General features: G+C 36.4%; 1 protein-coding gene across 4 annotated transcripts in view; it reads right to left on the bottom strand.

Annotated features, from left to right (window-relative positions):
- Positions 1-5,362: 5,362 nt before the first annotated feature.
- The window catches only part of LOC149786423 (uncharacterized), a 52,326-nt gene continuing 39,013 nt past the window's right edge, over positions 5,363-18,675 (bottom strand). For all 4 annotated transcript variants that reach the window (XM_089976866.1, XM_089976864.1, XM_089976865.1 and 1 more), the window contains exon 2: positions 5,363-6,899. In XM_089976866.1, the coding sequence (XP_089832992.1) occupies positions 6,218-6,856 (639 nt within the window). In that variant the 5' untranslated portion in view covers positions 6,857-6,899 and the 3' untranslated portion in view covers positions 5,363-6,217. The remainder of the gene's footprint in view (positions 6,900-18,675) is intronic.

The following is an 18,675-nucleotide window of genomic DNA, read 5'->3' as shown; positions in this document are numbered from 1 at the left end:
AGTATGTTACGAGGTCCATGTCTCCTGTCTTTTTCACATACATTCTTTGGATTGAAGCAGCTCACTATATACAGTTCGAGAAATATATCAAAAGATCATGGTAGCTCGAGTTGCATTGTGATTCATTTTTCATTGTCAGCTTTCATCAAACTTCTAGGTAGTTTGCTGTCGATTTTAAGTTTCAAAACAGGAAGATATTAGAAGCATTATTGATAGTATCCTAATTTTGCGACCACTTGTATCCTTCAGCTATTTCTCGTCAGTCTGGCTGCTTTGGAGTAAAAGCAGATAACTGTTTAGTTTCAACACAACAATTCTAGTTCCTTACCCGATTAAAAATCGAATTTGAGGTTGTTCATCGAAATTTTCCTAGGAGCTGCTCGCGGAGAATTCGTCGCTCTGTGGATCAGAGGTCATGATCATTTAACGAAACCTTGTTATTTCACGTTTTCTTGAGTCATTTCTCATGAGACTTCACAGCGAAACTGCCTATCTCTAGGGGCAGCTGACTATAAAACCATTGGCGATTGTTATGTATTCTTAATTTATATCGTGTGGATGACATATGACCATACTTGTTCATTTATAAACAACATATTACATAGTTACTTTTTGTCTATGATTATAGATTATATGTCAAGATAATTATCGCTTGCAGGTAAAAACGGTTACCAAGTCCGAGTTCTAGACACAGCCGTGATTCTGGCCTTTGAGTTTTCTATAAACAAATTTAGGTTACAGATTGATGGAAATTTCCATTATAGTGACAGAGTATTTTTCAGAAAACTGGTATTGCAAAATAGGTCGGGTGGAGATGTGTATAAATTTTTTTGTCACATTAGAATTATTATTCCTGTTATTTATTCCTGTCTTTAACTTCATTTGTGTTCAGATTTAATTTGAGATGGCTCTTTTATTTAAATTATTTACAGGAATTACAAGGTGTTCATTGACTTTGGGACTAAATTACTATTTCGGGACATATCTTTGTGTTACACTAATATTGTTAGCTCGTCTCGCAATTCCAGACTGTTAGTATATCAGCGAATTCAAGATTGGAATTCATTTTGAGCACCAGTGGAATTCATTCAGAACTTTTTTATGACTTGTGATCTAACTTTTATGACTTTTAGGGACTTAATTCACAATACTGTAATGTAAGTAAATGTTCTATTTTTGAATTCTTGGGAAATAAATTATTTGTTAAATATACGAAACTTGTTGGTTTTTGCTCTTTTTTGTTCAAGACCAATTAGTTGTTACACCACGATTTCACAAAACATCTCAACCAGAGTACCTACTCGATTAAAACAATTGACTTTGCATACAATTTCATCAAATCAGATTTACATGGGATTTAATCAAGTTTAGCCTCGTGACTAACATAAGTCTGAGGCAATGTGCCGATTGCACATTGGAAACAACCAGGTCTGAAAATCTGAGCTGAGTATGCACTCAACAGTTGAGACGCTTTAAGACGGCAGGCCTCGGAGAGAGAAAGTATGGATCTGTGCGACTATTCGTTTCCTGCAGGTATTTTTAGTTAAGCACGCGTTTGGGAAGCGAGTGTCAGCGTGACGTCTCCGGCGGGGCGTCAAGTTTGTTTAGGTTTAGGTTGAAGTTCAGGTTTACATTCATTTAAGCAATACTTTTATCATCGGCTCGACATGTAGGCTCTAGCCCTCGTCTTTTCAGTTATATTAAGGGCCGCTTAAATTTTCTTTCACGAGATAACTTTAAATCATTTATGTAAGAATACCTCAAAAGACAAAGGGAAAAAGTCGTACTCTAACTTCCGCGTTTAGGATGTAGAAGTACGGCTAAAGCTGCACCCCATTCGTCAGTTATCCGATGAACGGCTAACACTTTTAGCCTTGGCTATGCCAGCGACAATCAGTACAGGCGGAAGGAATCAAATACTCGAGATCACCACTAACGCAGCAACTTTCCCAAAATATGTACGATAAACACATTTTATTACTGAAAAGCAAATAACATTAACAGATAAAACTGTTTAATAATTGCTGTCAACGAATATATTTAGAAACTGATAGAGAAAGAAAGAAGCGAGATGAAGAGATGAATGAAAGGTAATGACGGGTAAATAGGACTTCCGTATCATTTTAAAGAACAACTTTAACTTTTAGCGTCCATTTGAAATTTACAAACTGCAAATTAAAAAAAAAAGTAAACAAAAGAGAACCGTAGGACGCTAAAAATATTTTTTTCTTTTATATTCCAATAAAAAGAGCTAAAGTAATAAGAAAACTTCGTGCTTCCATGCACCGCTAAACAGGAAACATCTTTAAAAATCCATGCACAAGTAGTATTCCACAAAACGAACTTCCAGTTATCAACAACACAATTTGTATTTAACAAATACCATTACAAGAAGGAATCCCTATGACGATATATCTAACATAATCCTAAAAATTCGGGCGAAATCTCCGTTCAAGTTCCTCGTTTATTATTTGAAACGAGGCAATTCTCGACATAATTTTATGAATACTAAATATGTTTGGCTGAAGATGTCTTATTGGAGAATGGGTCAAGGTGTGAAAGCCCAAGCGTTTTCAGAAAATGGGTCAAGGTGTGAAAGCCCAAGATTATTCAACCTATATTTCTTTCCAAAGAGGTCAGCTGTACGGTATAGTGGAGTGCAGTATGACAGTTGCTGACAAACAAAAGACTGGCAAATCTTATAAAATTTCACTGGCTCATACAATGCAGGCTAAAATTGAAAATTTGACCAGTATATTATCTAATTTAATCCAGTTCGTGGGTTCCATCATTCAGATTATCTGTGGGCGGAGCTTAGTTACGGGCTTGCTGGAACATAAATTGCAAACAGAGGTTATTATTCATCACGAACAAGCAAGAATTAAACCTAGTAGACAAAGTCTTAATGTTGTTAACGAAACCGATAATGTTTTGATCAATCGAATGATGCAAGTCATGCTTTGTCTAGCTTATTATACCGTTTGGCAGGGATGATTGAACATTACTATATAGGGATACGGAACATTTTCTTGACAAGTTTCCTTCCTTACAACACAGGGACCGCTGCACCCCACCAAATCCCTACCGTTATGGCTCAAATCATCTTCATAGGCGCTTGCAAGTACGTCAACAAAAAAGTTGTTTAAATACCATGGTTCTCTTGTATACAGTAGCTGCGAGGTCACAACAGTTTGCATGCCGAACTGGCAACCGAAAAGATACCGATTCAAATCCTACAATCCGAACAGTCCGTGATGGATCCTTTGTAGTATCCATTGGCAAGGCACTTTATTTATATTGCCTCTGCAAGAAATGACATAACTGTGTTGATGTGACGTAAAACGCCAACTAAATATATTTCACAAAGGTATTTTCCACCAGGAACCTATCTAGATATATGTAATATAGTCCCTTATTCTATTTATCAACTAATGCTTGGGTAGCGTTAGTTGGAAGACGTGACAGTTGTTCCTAAAGCACCGCGTTTTAATCCTTCAGAACCAACAGTGTGGCTAATAACACTTCTAGCCTGAAGTGCTTATCGTAAGGCACCCTGTATTTTTTAATGAAAGCGAACAAAACTCAATCATAGTTTGCTTACGGTGATGATAAAAAATAAATTGGAAATGGTTCGATATTATAATGAAATGTTTCGAGAAAACAATGGTCATCCAGCCTGTCAAGAAACATTGTCTGTTCTCTCACACAAACGTACAGTCATTTATCACTTGAAATTTGACAATCGTTTAATTCTTGCTAACTTTTATAATGCACACTTTGGATCAATAAGCACAGACTTTTGGTTTAATGCCTTTTCGAGGAAAGTCAGAGCTATTTTTTAAATTTTGGACACCCCCACCCCACTGCCCAACACTTTATTTGATCCGGCCCTGTTCATTCCCTGTCAACATTACAATTAATTTTGGACACAGTTGTGTATACATGGACAAATATTGCAAACAGTGCGGAGTTTTTCATCGTCCAAATTTAAATGGTAAATTTGCTATTTCCTTCGAACTTCTGCATCTTTTCTGCTTTTTCGGCTTTCTCTAGTATTTATATATTAAAAAATATATAAACTAATGGAAAATGCGTTAAGATGATGGATACCGGGGGGGGGGGGGTATGCTACTTTAACCAGTTTCTTTACTAATATGCTTTTAGATTGTATTCCTTAATTTCAAATAAAAGTAAGCAAATTATATATATATATATATATATATATATATATATATATATATATATATATATATATATATATCGATTTCTCTAACTGCCTACGTATTTATATGCTTATCAGTACGTAAGTCTTTATACGAACTTCTTTTCATAAATGTATGTACTAATTAATTTTGTTCTACATCAGCATAAACATATAATATTACGAGTAGAGTGATGATCGTTTTGAAATAATAATAATAATAATAATAATAACAATAATACTTAATCTTTGGTGACCTAGTAGTAATCATATACCCATGTACATTTGGGGAAAATGTTTACTATCTAGTTTCACATAGTGGCTGGGAGTAGGAGATAACGCGGCAAAATATTTTGGCTTTTTTATGTACTGAAGCATATGTAGGAAAATAATGCTGGAGCAAACCTTAAAGTGTTGACCCATTTTTGTGCCCATGTTATAAAAGTTCCGTACTTCGCGCAGTTAACATCAGCCATTATTTATTTGCATGCTGCATGTGGACCAGGAAGCACCAGTCCTGATGGACCGTAATACAGTCAGCAACTATTAAATTTCTAAATTCATGCATGAAGTATACATATTAACTTGTGACTGAAAAAACCCACATCTAGTCTTTATTTCCAAGTTATATACATCCAGGGGTTCCGTTAGTTTGTCTGATGGCATTTTACTTTATTTTGTTTTCTTGTTTTAAAAAGAGAAAGAAGGCTTTTAACATCAGAAGTGGTGTGGAATAGACAAGTTTTATGTTTATGAAGGCCGTTAAAAAATAGGCATATTTTTGGGCAACAAATACAGCTTGCAAATTTGTACAATAAGTTGAACAGGTCATAGAAACGTATACACAGCCATGTTTAAATGGTTGTTCGTTTCATAAGCGCGCACAGACATGTAATAGTTCAGACAGTAAAATGCTCGTGTGCTTGTTTGCGTTTAAATCACGAGCTAAGAAAAATCACTGGTAGACTGAAACTTAAGTTCATCTCTTTAAAACGAGTTTCATGTGGAGTTGTTTGATAGTCCCAAGATTGCTACGGAAACCCAATCACTGAAGCTTTCTGTCAACTTCAAGAAGTGACCAGAGCTTGATTGATTAAAGCATTTGCAAAGAGACGCACACCAACGTGTTCATCAAATTACTTCGAAATCAACAATAAGAAGTGAAACTTTATATCTTTAATAAACATTTTATCAGTCTTCTGCATATGTGGATCTGGGTCAGTGAAATACGAAAGCTTGAAAAGGGGACTTGCTACCGTCTGCCATAAAAAGCCAACTGCAGCTTCTTAAATTTCGTCAGTGACATAGAATCATCTCTCTCTCTCTCTCTCTCTCTCTCTCTCTCTCGATTTGGACTACAAGTGAGTCATTCAGTTTACGAAACAATATTTGAAGTCAACGATAAAGATGCAACTGTAGCCCAGACCTGAACATAAAGAACACTTTGCAGAAGTGCAGATGAAAATTTGTATCTTCTGCACGACAGTAATTAGTGTAAATGAAAATAAAAGGGTAAATTACTGCGAATATCAGTTACTGCTATTTCTACAACGTTGTGTGCATGTAAATCCAAACTGGAATCCATACTGGCTTCTCGTGACTGCTTTGATTCCAAAGTAGTTTGGTAAATGTACGACACAGTAAATGTTCACAAGATATTTTCTAGGTTCTATACAACTTGATTATATACATGGGGGTTGCTCATCGGAAAGTGCAAACATAAAGCACAATAAGGCACCAGAATATGTTAAATATATATCATCACATGAAAAATAAATTTTATGAACGTCATTCATGATTTCACAAGATTGCACAATGCTCCAAACACTGCGTGTTTCCATCCTATGAAACACTACCTATGAGAACCGCTAACCGCTTGTCATAACCCATAACCGTAGTTAGCTTACCATCCGATGGTGCGACATAATTAGGCAATGGCATGTCATATTTACGGCTGACAGAGAGAGCATACTAATTATTAAGGTAGCTACACATAAACCTTGAACATGACTTCCTCTATGTGGCTTGTTCATTCTTACAGCTGCTTTGAGATTCGGTCTCCGATTGGATATGGCGTCGTTTGGCCTTGGCTGTCATGCGCTGCTTTCTGTGTTGCGCGTGAGGACCAATTGGAGGCAATGAAGCATTCGAATTTTCTTGCACATCCGACGGTTCGTTTTCTTTATTTTCCCTCCTATTTTCGTCTTCTTCCAGACGAGATTCTTTTATAGGCTCAGCATCAATCAAAGAACTACTTTTATTTTCGTTTTCTTCAGACTGGTTTTGACCATCCTTTGTACCACCCAGGACATCGTTTTCTGGGATAGTGTCCTTCTGAATTCTTGAAATTTTGGAGACTAATCCATCCATGGAACGAGAAAAAGCCATAAACTGACCTTTTAACCCCGACTTCTTCTCCCCATCAACTTTATCTTCTTCTTTGAGATTATCTTCGTCTACTTCCTGAATCTCGTCAAATGTCACGGGCTGTGTCTTGTATCGTGCACCTTGACGGTGCGCACGTGACCTTCTGATTCTCCTGGCCACCGGCACATGGTGACTCAATTCATGATTCAGATGTAGCCTTGAAAGGCGCTCTGGAAAATGTGTTTCGAAGTGGAAAAGTGGGTCATGGACCTTGTCTGGCAAGGCCATTTTCTGGACAGAGTTTTCAACACTCTTTCGTCGCTGGTATGATCTGAAACGAGAATGATGAGTATTAATAGAGTTATGTTTAAATGACAAATTGTAAAAATTGGCCAAATCATATTTCTTGCTGACTCCTATTGAAGGATTTATTTTTTTAAATTTAACCAGCAATGTATTTCACTGAGACTTTTCATTTTGTCGTGCTGCTGATGTTTCAAATGCTAACAACACAATGATTGACATTTCTTCAACCTAAACTTCTCACTGGCTATAGCTGGCATTTGCTCACTCAAAGACCAACCATCAGTTGTTGTTGTTGTTGTTGTTGGGTTTTAACGCCATTTTTCAGCACACGATAGGCTATGCATGGCGGCCAGTATTAATGGTGGAGGAAGAACCCGAGAAAATCCCAGGAAGAACCACATACCCACATAGGCCGAATCCTAGACTCGAACCCACGCAAACAGAGGTGAGATGGCAGTGATACGTAACGGAGAGCGCTTTAGACCACTCGGCTACTCGCCCCCCCCCCCCCCCAACCATCAGTGAAATGTGCGATAGGGTGGTGGAGGATGTGTGAAAGATATCTTCCCCACACCTTAAGGGTTTTGACTATCGTTATCTAGGAGATGCTATTGCCTGGATCGAGTAATTAGTAAACATAGAATATGAAATTATGGGATGGAAGACCAGATAACTGAGCAGAGATATAGAAAAGAATATGTGAAATACAACCATTTAGTCAAATCAACAAAAATGACATGTGAATCATTCGATTTCTCAGAAAAAGAGTTACAAAATTATGCAAAATTCATTTATCCGTTCTGTCAATGATCAAACAAATTTTATCATATGATCGAGTGACAGATCGAACTCAAATTGTGGACATGACAGCATCACATGGTGCTTCCGATCTTTCCCAAGCCACTGATTGCGATCAGTCGGCATTTACGTCTCTCTCTCTCTCTCTCTCTCTCTCATCTTCGGGTCATCAAATCTTAGTGGGGGACTGCGCTCTCCTTCCAAATATGCAGTCGTTGTTCCTTGCGGTTTATCCAAGCCCTCGCTCGCTTATCATCATGCCCCCTCTCCTTCTCTGGATACTGGTCTATAAAATTTCCAGGCCCCCCATGTCCTACGGACAATTTATAACGAGAAACACTTGCTATTTCCCGGAATCAAGACTTCCCCTTTCGTAGAAAAACGTGGACTAATTATTTCTTTGAAGGAAAATATTCGAAAACCTTCAAATGGACCACAACTTCCTAAAATCTTCTCTGGTTTATACAAGTCTGGACCGTTTACAGCTATGACCTAGTGTTAACATTACGCTCTTGTCTTGCTCTAACCGTTAGCCAAGTGTCCCCTAATTAAAACTCATTTCATGTCCCAAAACATAACAAATTAATTATTACAAGTTGCCAAGCTATATCGATCCTAGTCAATACATCATACAATGATTACGTGTTACGCTGACCCCAACAAAATGTACTGTTATATTTATGCTACAGAACTACACTATTACAAAATGAGTAAGGCAGTGTGATGTAAATTGAAATGAAAGTTTTAGTGTTAAATTCTTGTCTACAAGCTGTTCCTATGAACAATTATAATTTTTCCCAACTGTTTTTGAAGTGTATTAGAATTTATCTAAGGAGACAACAGCTGTGGATGAAAGTTTTGCAAAGACAGTTCTTCGGACTCAAGTATCTATAAGAAGCCAAGTAAATGAATATCACAGCTACATATTTTTATAATAAAAGTATCTGAACTTCAGTACCCTACTCTCCTCAAAAGATTTTCCCTCCTCATTGTTTTATACAGCTTGATTCTTTATACTAATTAATCGCTTTGTTTGAAATGGCTATCTTGTTTTAAAACATCATATTTATCGTGATTCTCCGAACAGCAAACTTAACAAAATCGAACGAAGTATATGTACGAAACTCTGACAAGTGTTAGGGGCTATGTTACATTTGGGTGGAATGTGTTAGGGGCCATACTACTTTAAGGAAAGAATATTGAACATATAAACATAAAAATATAAACATTCTTACAAGAAAATTGGGTTATTCTTCGAACAATTCCTGTCCATCTATGAATTAATCAGCTTTCCCCATGGTAATGCAAATTTGATCCCTTTGTATTCGATTCGTCTGCTCAAAGCCTTCCGTAGACAAAGTTGTACTATGCTATAATACTTCCCAGCCTTCAGGCCACAAATACTCCCACTATGGAACGGAGATCAATATCTTACTTCTAAAAATCTGATCAATAAGTAATAACTGTTCATAAATATGATGCTAGCATCGCTTTCACGCAATGTAAATTGAATACGGAATGATAAGTAATACTCAATATGATTAATATGTATGTATGTATGTCTGTCTGTATATATGTATGTATGTATGTATACATGTATGTATGTATGTATGCATGCATGTATGTATATATGTATGTATGTACGTACGTACATACTTAACGAATATATATATATATATATATATATATATATATTCGTTAAGTAAGTATGCACATACATACATATATACATGCATGCATACATACATACACACAGGCATACATACATACATACATACATACATACATACATACATACATACATACAGGCATACATACATACATATTCGTTAAGTAAGTATGCACATACATACATACATACATACATACATACATACATACAAACATACATACATACAGGCATACATACATACATGTAAATCAAGACTACCTGCACATTTACATCACATAACGATGGGTTTTTTTACATGGTCATTAAACACCTTATGATTGTTGAATGTGTATGACATATACATTTATTTAACCCAGTTTTAAGTTCCAAATAAATACTACATATCAATCACTGATTCAAATTCCACACCATTCTGAGAAATTATTCATTATCAATCATGCTGAATATGCCAGATATCCACTTCGCTCCACACTCCGTTTCGTCCTATTGCATCCTTGCTGACAACCTTTAATATATATATATATATATATATATATATATATATATATATATATATATATATATATATATATATATATATCGCTTTTCACACGCTTTAGAAACCTCAAACAGGATGACTGGTTGGTTGGTTTGTTCTTAACGGCAAAGTTCTTAACGGCAAGATTAACACCTGATTTTCTATAACATGCAGAGAATACAATTAACCTTCCTCCAAAACAGATAACATTAGCGATGACAATATTGTTTAATTAGGGCCGATTATATAGCACGAGAAAAAAACTGGTGACAACCCCATTTCCATATCACATATCACTGTCTGTTCATGTAAACTAAATATATCGATTTCAAGATGGCCGCATAGGTGGTCATATTGGATTTCTGATCGGCAAAATTTTTACTTAGGAACAATTAGATATCATAAATTATTCTTAAGTGAAAACGCTACGTTATAATGACCTACTGTGCAGGAGGAGCTATGATAACAAAATTTTGATACTGGACAAATGAGCGACATCATTTTCAAGCAGGAACAGCTAGACCTTTGATAAACGTGTATGCAAAGTTGTATGGCAATCCTCCAGGTACTTTATGAGGAGTAGCGATAACATACCTGTTCTAACAAACGGACGACAAAGAACAGGTCATCGCATAAATTCTTTGTGTACGTAACAAGTAGAGATAAAACTTGTTTCTTGCGCCGTAATACCATCAGAATTTCAGCGATGTTCTAAATCCATTTAACTGCTGTCAGCTTTCACTGAAAGACATGTTTTACCGGTGAACAAGTGCAGGCGTTTGTGCCGTCTATAACGCCGACAAATAGTAGAAACAATAACACACTTGTGACGTCAATCTGAGAGAGAGAGAGAGAGAGAGAGAAGGGGAGCATACATACGTTCTGGCATGGTCATAGTACTATCTAAATTGAGTACACAATAATGTACAATCTAAAAAACACGAAAAGTTTATAACATTTTGGATTTTAAAAAATTTCTATATTTAAATGTATTTTTTAAAAAAATGCAGCTTCAAAATTACCTTATGCTCCAGTAAGGTACTTTTTCTTAAAATAAATCGAGCGTTGAAACCATCTTTGATATTCTTCAGCGATAACAATAATCTCAAATACGCTGCGCTGGTGTACATACTAGAGCTTGGTAGCTTGGCACCATTTTCATATAGGTCACAGGTTACATCATTTGAAGTGACCCGGTGAAGGCCCAATATCATAATGATCATCAATTCAGAGGGAGAAGGGGCAATATTTTTTCAAGACAGTCCGCGTGGCAGCCATATTGGATGTATGAATGGCACCATTTTCATTTAGGACTTAATGAAAATCCCGTCATAACGACCACCCAGTATTAGCATCAAGGTTTTAAGGCAATAATAGTGATAGTCATATTGTATATAGAGTTTTCACACTTGTCGGTTAGAACCAACTATGTATTCTAAGAGGTATACTGGTGAAAACCCGTGTTGATATAGCCATCCATGTGGAAAGTAGCAGAGATAACATATTTTCAAGATATGACTTTCCATTTAAGAGCAGTAGCAATAAGAAGATTTTCAAGATGGCTACCATGTAGTCCATACTGGATGTCAGATCAGTAGCACATTCATCAACATCATGTTCACTGAGGACTAGCTGGAGTCTAACATGTTGGACTCTAGATCAGTACCATTTTTACTTAGTACCAACTAAATATCATAGGAAGTCTTTCAGTGAAAACTCCATGTTGATATAACCGTCCATGTAGGAGGAGTAGGGAAAAAAAAGATATTCCAGATGGAAGCTGTGAGGGCCATATTGGGCATCAAATCGGCAACATTTTCTTTAGTTTCATATGAAGTGTTGAAGCGAAAACCCCATGCTGAAATGACCGTCCAGTCAGGAGAGGAGTAGTAGCGATAGCAACATTTTCAAGAGGGCTGCCACATTGTACATTCGACTGGCACCACTTTCATTCACTACTAACTAGATATCATGATAAATCTTTTAGTGAAAACCCCATTTTGACATGGCCATCCATTCAGGTGGGATTAGCGATAACAGGATTTTCGATACAGTGGAAACTATGCAACTAACTGCATGATGTATCACGATTAAGTCCATAACATTACGACGCAATTTTAAATAACTCCTGTGCACAAATGTCCTCACATCATAGTGTTCATGTATTGAAACCGTAATTGTCACAGATATTACGTGGGAGTAATCTTAGTTTTACGACGACATTCTGCACGGAAGCTGCTTGCTTAATCAAAATTTGTACCAGGTATTTCTATCTTGTTTTCTCTTTGATATCAAAATGTATACCAGGTATTTCTATCTTGATTTCTCTTTGATATCAAAGTATATGTTGGGTAAATTTCTATTCCAAGTTTCAATTAAACACAAAGATGGGATTTTTCACTTAAAACTGGGGAAATGATGTATAAATTTTTCCAAAATCATGATACTGTGTTTTCAACCGGTAGAGTTTTTCTTGAATATAAAGCATTGCAATTTCACAAGGGATAACTGACTCATCAACGTATATTAAAGCGTGAAACAGATCTGTGAACGCCATTTTCGGTTCAAAATTAAGTACGGCACATATTTTCAAATTTTGTGAACTCAAAACCTGAGAATTATTTTCTCAAAAGGTCTGTGAGAGAATAATGTCAGCAGTAATTGACAACGAATGAACATTTATGTTGTTTACATGTAAAATGGAGCGATTACAGCATAATTTGTTTATCTTGCTGAATGTCAGTAAAACAGGGTGGTGATGTAGAGCTAACAGGTCCATAATTTCAAGAAATTATCCACGCCTGTTTGATATCTGATACCTGCAATGATGCTTACGCAAGAGAAAATGTCTGAAGAGATGGTTAACTTGATTTTGGACTATGATGAATACAGGCCATCTTTAAAATTCACTCGAACATTTGTAGTCTGATACGAATCTTTGCAAACGTCCTCAGAATATGGAATTTTCTAGAAAGTTCGTAAAGTTTTGGGAAGTGTTTTCAATGCAAAATCCGATCAAACTCAAGATTTCCGACATGACTGGAGCTGACAGACACCGATGAAAATTCAAGACTTTGGTGACCTTTGCAATTCCGGTTTCATTTACCGTATTTTTGGTAGCCAATCAGATAAGGTGTTGCATTTTGTTTTAGGGAGAGTTGTTGATCATAATTATATTTTCTGGATAAAGTTTCTTTACTTTCAAAAATCTGCAGACTGGTCTCGTATCGGTGTCATCAGATCTACCTATTATAAACTGTCTGCTACTTCAAGCAGACTGCTCCATATACAAAAGTTCATTGAGGTGGCAAAACGTCAAACATGCCATATCTGTAAATTTTAGGAAGTGTTTAGCCAATCCCGCTTTTTAAAATTCTTATGTCAATTTTACTACCAATTTCTGTGTGGGTCGGTGGTTCTTTCCGGGTTTTCCCGGGTTCTTCCTCCACCATTAATACTGGCCGCCATGTATAGCCTATCGTGTGCTGAAAAATGGCGTTAAACACTACAACAACAACAACAACAACCAATTTCTGTAAGAATACGCAGGTCAATAAGGTCATAAACATGTATTTTAATTATATCTTTTGTCGCAGCAAGTCCATCTCGACTCTCTTACAACAAACGAAAAATGTTTTGAATGCAAAATAACTATATCAGTCTGATATAAAGAATGTTCTCTCAGCACGCCACCTAAGATACAAGTACATGTATTCTGTCTTTAAATTCTTACTACCCAAAAACTGTCTTTCATACGCGATTTAATGAACATTCCAAGGCATATCTTCGATAGTTTGGACTTATTCCAAGAATGTTTCTTTCCAGTCAATTTCTTCTTCTGGGAACTGGCTTTTTGGTAATCTTTGTCATGGTCGGTATTTGTGAAAAACTTACATTTACCCCAATAAGTTATCGCATACACCGTTCGCGGCCATGGTTTATTGAAATTTAATGATTCACAGATCAAAAACTGTTTTAACTTACATTTTAATGATTTGTGAGTTTATTGCATTCGATAGATACATTGTATTATGCATTATGAATTTGCTTAAGTAAATACAGTCTTGAGCTAAACAATATGTCCAATTTTAACTTTGTGTGACAAGTTTTTTCAAAATGCAAACTGTCAATGCATTATGTTTGTGTTTTTGAACAAACTGTAATACGATCACTAATGGATCTGTTAGCAGGTATCGGTATAATGTCATTATTGTTATTGTGGGTTTAACGCCACTGATCAGCACGCGATAGGCCATACATTGTCGCCGGTAAATCTTGGACGAAGAGTGCAGATAAAACCCAGGGGAAAAAACACCCACCCAAAACTGAAACCCACACAGACAGAGGTGAGATGTCAGTGATCTTTAGAGGCGAGCGCCTCAGACCACTCGGCCACCTTGGGCCTCAGTATCAAGTCAAAATTTATAATCAAACCAAGGACCGCATAGAAAAAAATTAAAATACTGACCGTTTTGTCCCAGAAGAACTCTTTACATCAATGCGCCAAGTCATTACATCAGATAAGATGTACGCGTGTCATATTAGCTTGGTGTTGTTGTTGTTGTTGTTATGGTGTTTAACGCCATTTTTCAGCACACGATAGGCTATACATGGCGGCCAGTATTAATGGTGGAGGAAAAACCCGGAAAACCACGGAAAGAATCACTGACCTACGAGAAGCTACTGGCAAGCTTTCTCACATACCCACATTGGCCGAATCCGAGACTCGAACCCAAGCAGAGAGAGGTGAGATGGCAGTGATCCGTAACGGAGAAGAGCTTTAGACCACTCGGCCACTTGGGGCCCCTCATATTAGCTTGCGTTCACGAACCACTTGTTCTGATCAAGAGGCTGTACCCTGACAATTTCAGTTCCCTCGACTATGAATTGATAAAATTTAAAGTTTTTGCTGTTGGGTTTAACGCCATTTTCAGCACTCGTTATGCAATACATGGCGGCCAGTATTTAATGGTGGAGAAAGAACCCGGATTATCCCCGGAAAGAACCACCGACCCACGAGAAGCTACTGGCAAGCTTTCTCACATATCCACATTGCCCCGAATCCGAGACTCGAACCCATGCAGACAGAGGTGAGATGGCAGTGATCCGTAACGGAGAGCACTTTAGACCACTCGGCCACTCGGGTCCCCGATTAAATAGAAAGAAAAATGTTCACACGATAATGCAACAGCTTCATCTTTCTGTATGTTTACCATCTATCAGAGTGAAGTTTTAAGATATGTAAAGCTCACTGACTTTCCATTTTTTTGTACTATATGATAATATGCAATAATGTTGCAATTATTTTGTACTCTATGATAATATGCAATAATGTTGCGGCGGGGAACCTGTTAATTCTCAGTCTGGTTATTCTTCCGATAAATGCACTTCTTTTCATCCTCTCAAAACAACATTTTTCGGCAATTTTCCTTTTTTATGCATCTGTTTCATACAAGAGGCAATATTTTGCTTTATTCAGAGATGAAACATCATCAAAGTTATCATTTGTCCTCCCTAAGTTTATAAACATGGAATTAACGACAAGTTCGAAATAAACAGTGGAAAGGAATCATTTGCCAATCAGTAAATATGACAACTTAGGCGCGAGCATTTCTAAAGGACAATGGTAATGTGATTGAGAGTTACGCAAGTCTGCTCTTTCATTTTATATATATATATATATATATATATATATATATATATATATATATATATATATATATATATATATATATATATATGAAGTTAGTGGTATTTATTTAGCAGGTTTTGCAGTTTTTTCCTTGCTGATCAATTCAACGCTGCATGGCTTACATTTCGCCTTGATGCAAAGGCACTTTACGTGCTTTGAATTTCTGTTTTACCTTTCTCTATTCTACGATAGAGGATCTTTACGATGGAATTCTGTAATATAAGACGATGAAATAGCTTGATACCTGGCACGATCTACTGCAGTGAAGTATACTCGGTGAAGGAGAATCTTCTGCCAATATAACTCTATTATAGGGATAATAAGATGGCGACTTCACATCCTTGTCTTTATTCTATAGATGACACGATCCAGAAATTTATTATATAACGATCTTATTTGTTATCATAATTTGTTTACTTTCAACAATATCAAATACCAATATGATACATATTGTTCGTGTTTGCAACGTATCCGACACTGCGACGTCGTACACTACACAGCATGTCCTGTGTGTAAGTACAGACGAATAAACATGGGAGCATTGATGCAAATCATCAAATCGCTAGCTAGACTGTTGAAATGACTAAATATAGGCTACAATTACATTCAGACGGTAGAAACTATTTCTTTAAAACAACAACAGTTTTAATCAATTTTTAATGATATTTTGGGCAATCTTTTAAAACCTATATGTTTGACAGGTTTATTAAAACAATTGATCCTTCCAAATCCCTTTGAGTTATCCCCCATGAATAGAGAGGAAAAAAAAACTAGTTTCAAACGTACAATTGAAATTTCGACTATGTATCATTAAAAGACTCTTTCAATAATGACGATTGTATGAATGGTACATTACACTTCTGCTGTTGTTATTAGGGTTTAACGCCATTTTTCAGAACAAGATAGGCTATATATGGCAGCCAGTATTAATGGTGGAGGAAGAACCCGGCTACCAGCCAGGTTTTTCACATACCCCTGTTGCCGAGCCCGAGACTCGAACCCACGCAGAAAGAGATGAGATGGCAGTTATCCGTAACGCTGGGCGCTTTAGACCACTCGGGGCCCCCTTACCAAATGTCGTCATTTAACAACAGATTCTTTTTTTTGGGGGGGGGGTAGGTCTAAGATATTGTATGTGCCGTTTCATATTTTGGGCAGACGAGCTGTTTTGGCATGAAGCCGACCATTTTTCGAGTCGGCTACGCCAAAATAAACAGTCAGTACACATTCAATAAATATTTAACATGTTTATTATTGGTTACGAGATCTCTTAATGGAAGGGAAAATGTGCAAATAGTTAAATAAATATGCTCTTTTTATTCTTTATCAAACTTTATTCATAATTTAATTCATGACGCGTAAGTGTCTAGCGAAACACAACGTTATACTCTAAAACTCTAAATTCCAATTGTTATGTTTCGACCGAAATGTCTTCAATCTGATTGGATATAAACGGTTAAGTGATACTGATCAAGACATTTTTTTATACAACGGTAAATTCCGCGGACTACTTTTGGTTCCAAATTTCCAAGTAGTTTTATGTCAAGCTTTATCAGTACCGTCTTACACCATAATAATAAGCCCCACCCACCCACCATTGTGATTTCTGACCAAAATGTGCAACACCCTGATGAAAATCTCCCTATAGAAGTTCAAACAATGTAATTGCAGAGTCATTCCTGCATTCCAACACTCACCCCTTTTGCCAAGGAAAGCATATGGCATGCTTTCCAAGCCAATCTTGAGTAATTAGCCCATTTTTGCGTTGATAATGCGTCACCGGCTGTTATTAAACGTCAGGGTCATATGTCGAGCAATGCAGAGCCTTGCCTCTTGGAGGGAGGAACTTTTCATTCTTTTGGACTTTAACAGAACTTTTTCAGGGGTATATTGGATTCACTTCAGAAAACTATAAGTTCCTCTCACATTTTCATTTATAACTTTGATAATTAAATTACTTGTTTGACAAAACTTTTTGATTTTGCTTCTGTCTGTTACTTAGTTAGCCAAACGAGACTATCATAGCCCTTCCGTCATATAAGTGTTACGTTTATTCCAGCAAGAGTTATTCACTTTGGGAATTCTTCTTATAAATGAAAACTGATTGCTGACTAAATTTTTGCTTAAATTCTGTAAAATGTCTTTTCGTCTCATTTTTTTTAACTTTAAATATAGCGACTGAGTAACGAATTCGAATTCGAATAATGAGTACAAGCCCAACCGAATCCCATATCCAAATTTGTTCCTCTTTTTTTTTTCTTTTTTTTTTGGTGTGGTGGTGGTGGTGAGCTTGACAGAAAGGCTGAGACTTATTGAGCAATTACAGCGAAAATATATAAACTGTTACATGCCACACATGCGCTCGCTTGTATATATATTACCCTATGTTGTAACTTTCACTAGAATTGCCACCTGTTAGTTATTTTAAGGAAAAGTTCCGTATTGAATAGGAAAATGTAGTGTGGTAATGCGTCAATTTCATAATGGCTCACATATGCGTTCCTTATTCTGGAGCTTATCACGTGGAAATCCTACTTTCCACTAATCAGAATTAGCCCAAAGATGCGTAAACATTTTCAGAGGAGGTAATTCTGATCGGAACTAAACATTTATCGAAGGGAAACAGAGTAGAAGAAAGATGGTCGTTATATTACAAATTCTTTCTAATCAAAAGAACATGTGAAAGAATGGAGGTAACATAAGGGAGCTGTCAATTTTAAATTAAAATAGATGCTTAGCTTTTGAGCATCAAGTACACGGTACCGGTAGAATAATAGTAATGTTAGCTTCAAAAATAAATGGCAAGGTAAATGTAATATAACACTGGTGAGAATGTAACGCGCATTGCGATTAAGCGAACATCAAACCTTACGACTTTACTTAGTCTATATCCAGATAAGTGGGCAGAACGAGTAGGTCTCTCTCTCTCTCTCTTTAGCGCAATAACTGTGGCTTATACATCAACAAAAGGAAGATATTGATATCGATCTTGTTTTGAAAAGAACGCGTTAACTCTTTTGGAAAAAATGTTTATTAAGGGGTGTGATATATTGCAGAATATAATTCATAAGGAATTCCTTATAAATAACCAATATGGCGGTTATGTAGCAGTGTTTTGTTAT

The sequence above is a fragment of the Sinohyriopsis cumingii genome, chromosome 12, assembly GCF_028554795.1.
Source record: "Sinohyriopsis cumingii isolate HCF-2022 chromosome 12, ASM2855479v2, whole genome shotgun sequence".
NCBI lineage: Eukaryota > Metazoa > Mollusca > Bivalvia > Unionida > Unionidae > Sinohyriopsis > Sinohyriopsis cumingii.
The sequence above is the reverse complement of the archived record's forward strand: the minus strand, read 5'-3'. Positions and strand labels throughout refer to the sequence as shown.